This window comes from Lipotes vexillifer, unplaced genomic scaffold, assembly GCF_000442215.2.
Source record: "Lipotes vexillifer unplaced genomic scaffold, Lipotes_vexillifer_v1.1 scaffold1166, whole genome shotgun sequence".
Classification (NCBI taxonomy): Eukaryota; Metazoa; Chordata; class Mammalia; order Artiodactyla; family Lipotidae; genus Lipotes; species Lipotes vexillifer.
The window spans coordinates 2,077,482-2,079,543 of NW_006773421.1; the positions used below are offsets into that span (position 1 = coordinate 2,077,482).

A 2,062-nucleotide genomic window follows, 5' to 3' on the forward strand; every position below is an offset into this window, starting at 1 on the left:
GGGGCTGCGGTGGCTACAGGTGAGCAGCCATCCCCTCCCCCCTACCCAGTAGGACCAGAGAACTTGACAAACTCCGGACAGAAACAATGCTTACTTTTCAGTTCAGCTCGGCCAAGGGCAGGCCCTGGCTCCAGCCATCAATGGGAAATCCTTACTCCTTTGGGGCCCGGGGCAAACACGGTTAGTATTTTTCGGTCTGAAAGTGAAGACCAAACTGTTCTAGCATTCTTGAGGGAGGGGCGGAGAGGAGGGCGGGGCAAATTCTCTTGACCAACCCCTTCGGCGGCTGTGAGGTCGGGTTGGGGGATAGCCCTCCCCAGGCAGCCCGCATTCCCCGTTCCCCAGTCCCCACCGCACTGTAACGCCCAGCTCATCCCCTGGGCGAGCCTCTAGGGCCCTAGTGTCAGTGGCTTTCACTGCTCCAGTGGGTCCTCCCTGCGCCCTGGCCCAGCCATTCTCAGCTCAGTGTCCAGTACAATTAAATACCCAGGAGACTTTCCACGGAAGCTAATGCGTACATCAAATATACACGCTACTCAACTAAATAAGAGTAATTCGTCAGCCCACAGGTAGTTTCAATTCATCAAAAATTCATTAAGTGATTACTAAGTTCCAGACGCCGAGCGCCGTCCTGCAGATTCAAAAACCCTCCAGGTACCCGAAGCCACACACTTGGGAGAGCCCAAGAAGGTGAAGCTAGGTGAGAATACTAGTACGGGCCGAGGGGATCCCTCTAGAAAGGCCTCGCTCCGTTCGTCCCCTTGGTGGGGACACACTCAAAAGGGTCTCGGCGCCCAGACCACGCGTCCTCGCCCCCGGCCCGCACTCACTGGGTCTTCCTGTGGCCCTGGTCCCGGTGCAGCTCCCGCAGGTCCACCTCGGCGCGGCCCAGGAACTTGTCGAGGCCGAGCAGCGCGCGGTGCAGCACGGTGAGCTGCAGGGTGGCGGCGGCGGCGGGCGCTGCCTCAGCCGACAGCAGCGGCGGCAGCTCGAAGGTGGCCTCCTCCCGCCACACGGGCGCGCCCAGGCTGCGCTCCGACACGGAGGTGGCGTACTTCTCCTTGCCCACCTGGATCACTGCGTACGCGTCGCTCGTGCCCCCGGGGCCCTTGGCCCGCAGGCCCCGAGCCTGGAGCACCGTCACCTGCACGTGCGTTGGGGACCACACGGCCCCCAGGCCCCTGCCCGCTGAGGCCGCCAGGGACATGGTGGCTGCGCTGCGGTCCAAGCGAAACTGAGAAGATCGCCGCGACGCGCGGCCCCTACGGCCCGCCCCGCCGCGCCGGCCTCTTTAAGGTTTTCGGCCACGCCCCCTCTATGCCTTGCCCCTCCCGGCCCCGCCCCGCCACCCGCCCCACCTGCGGGTGCTGGGCCCGCCTCCTCCGCGCAGGCCGGGCGAAGCTCCAGGGCGCCGAGGACTGGGCGGGCTCGGCGCGGGCAGGGGCGGGGCTTGAAGAATTCGGGTCTGAGAGGTGGTAGGTGAGGGCAGGGGTCTCCGACTGCCAAAGGTCTCCCGGCCCAACCGGAAGTGGCCAGAGTAGCTACTGGGGAGCCAGACCTCATTTCCAATCTGGGCTTACCAACCGGCAGGTGTGTGGCCTTGAACAGATTACTTAATATCTTTGGGTCTCAGTTTATCTGTAAAATGAGATAACAATCACCTCATAGAATTGCTATAAAAAAATAATGTTACCTGGCACAGGGTGAGTTCCCAATAAACGGTAGCTACGAGGGTGATTATGAATGCGTTCCCAAATTCGTTGCTCTTCCTACTTTGGCCGCGAGGGGCGTTGCTATGGAGGAAAGTGGGTTCGGGGGAGGTGCCAGGTGAGGGAAGAGCGAGGAGGATCTTTTGAGGGGAAGGGAAAGGCAGGGGGCGCCTGAGGCGGCGTGGGAGTGTTCTGTTTTGCCCCGCCCTGACCAAATAAGGTGAGGCCAAGAGGCTAAGTCAGGGAAGGGGACGAAAGGAGGAACTGAAAATGGGATTGCCCAACGGGGCCCTTCCCCGCAGTTCCCCTTTTCTCCCTGGCTGGACCCTCTGCAGTCTCTCCTCGCTCTTTAT

General features: G+C 61.5%; 1 protein-coding gene across 2 annotated transcripts in view; it reads right to left on the reverse strand.

The window, feature by feature from the left end:
• RAB11FIP1 (RAB11 family interacting protein 1) overlaps positions 1-1,207 on the reverse strand; it is a 26,988-nt gene extending 25,781 nt beyond the window's left edge. For both annotated transcript variants that reach the window (XM_007448313.1, XM_007448312.1), the window contains exon 1: positions 831-1,207. In XM_007448313.1, coding sequence (XP_007448375.1) covers positions 831-1,207 — 377 coding nt within the window. The remainder of the gene's footprint in view (positions 1-830) is intronic.
• Positions 1,208-2,062: the final 855 nt, after the last annotated feature.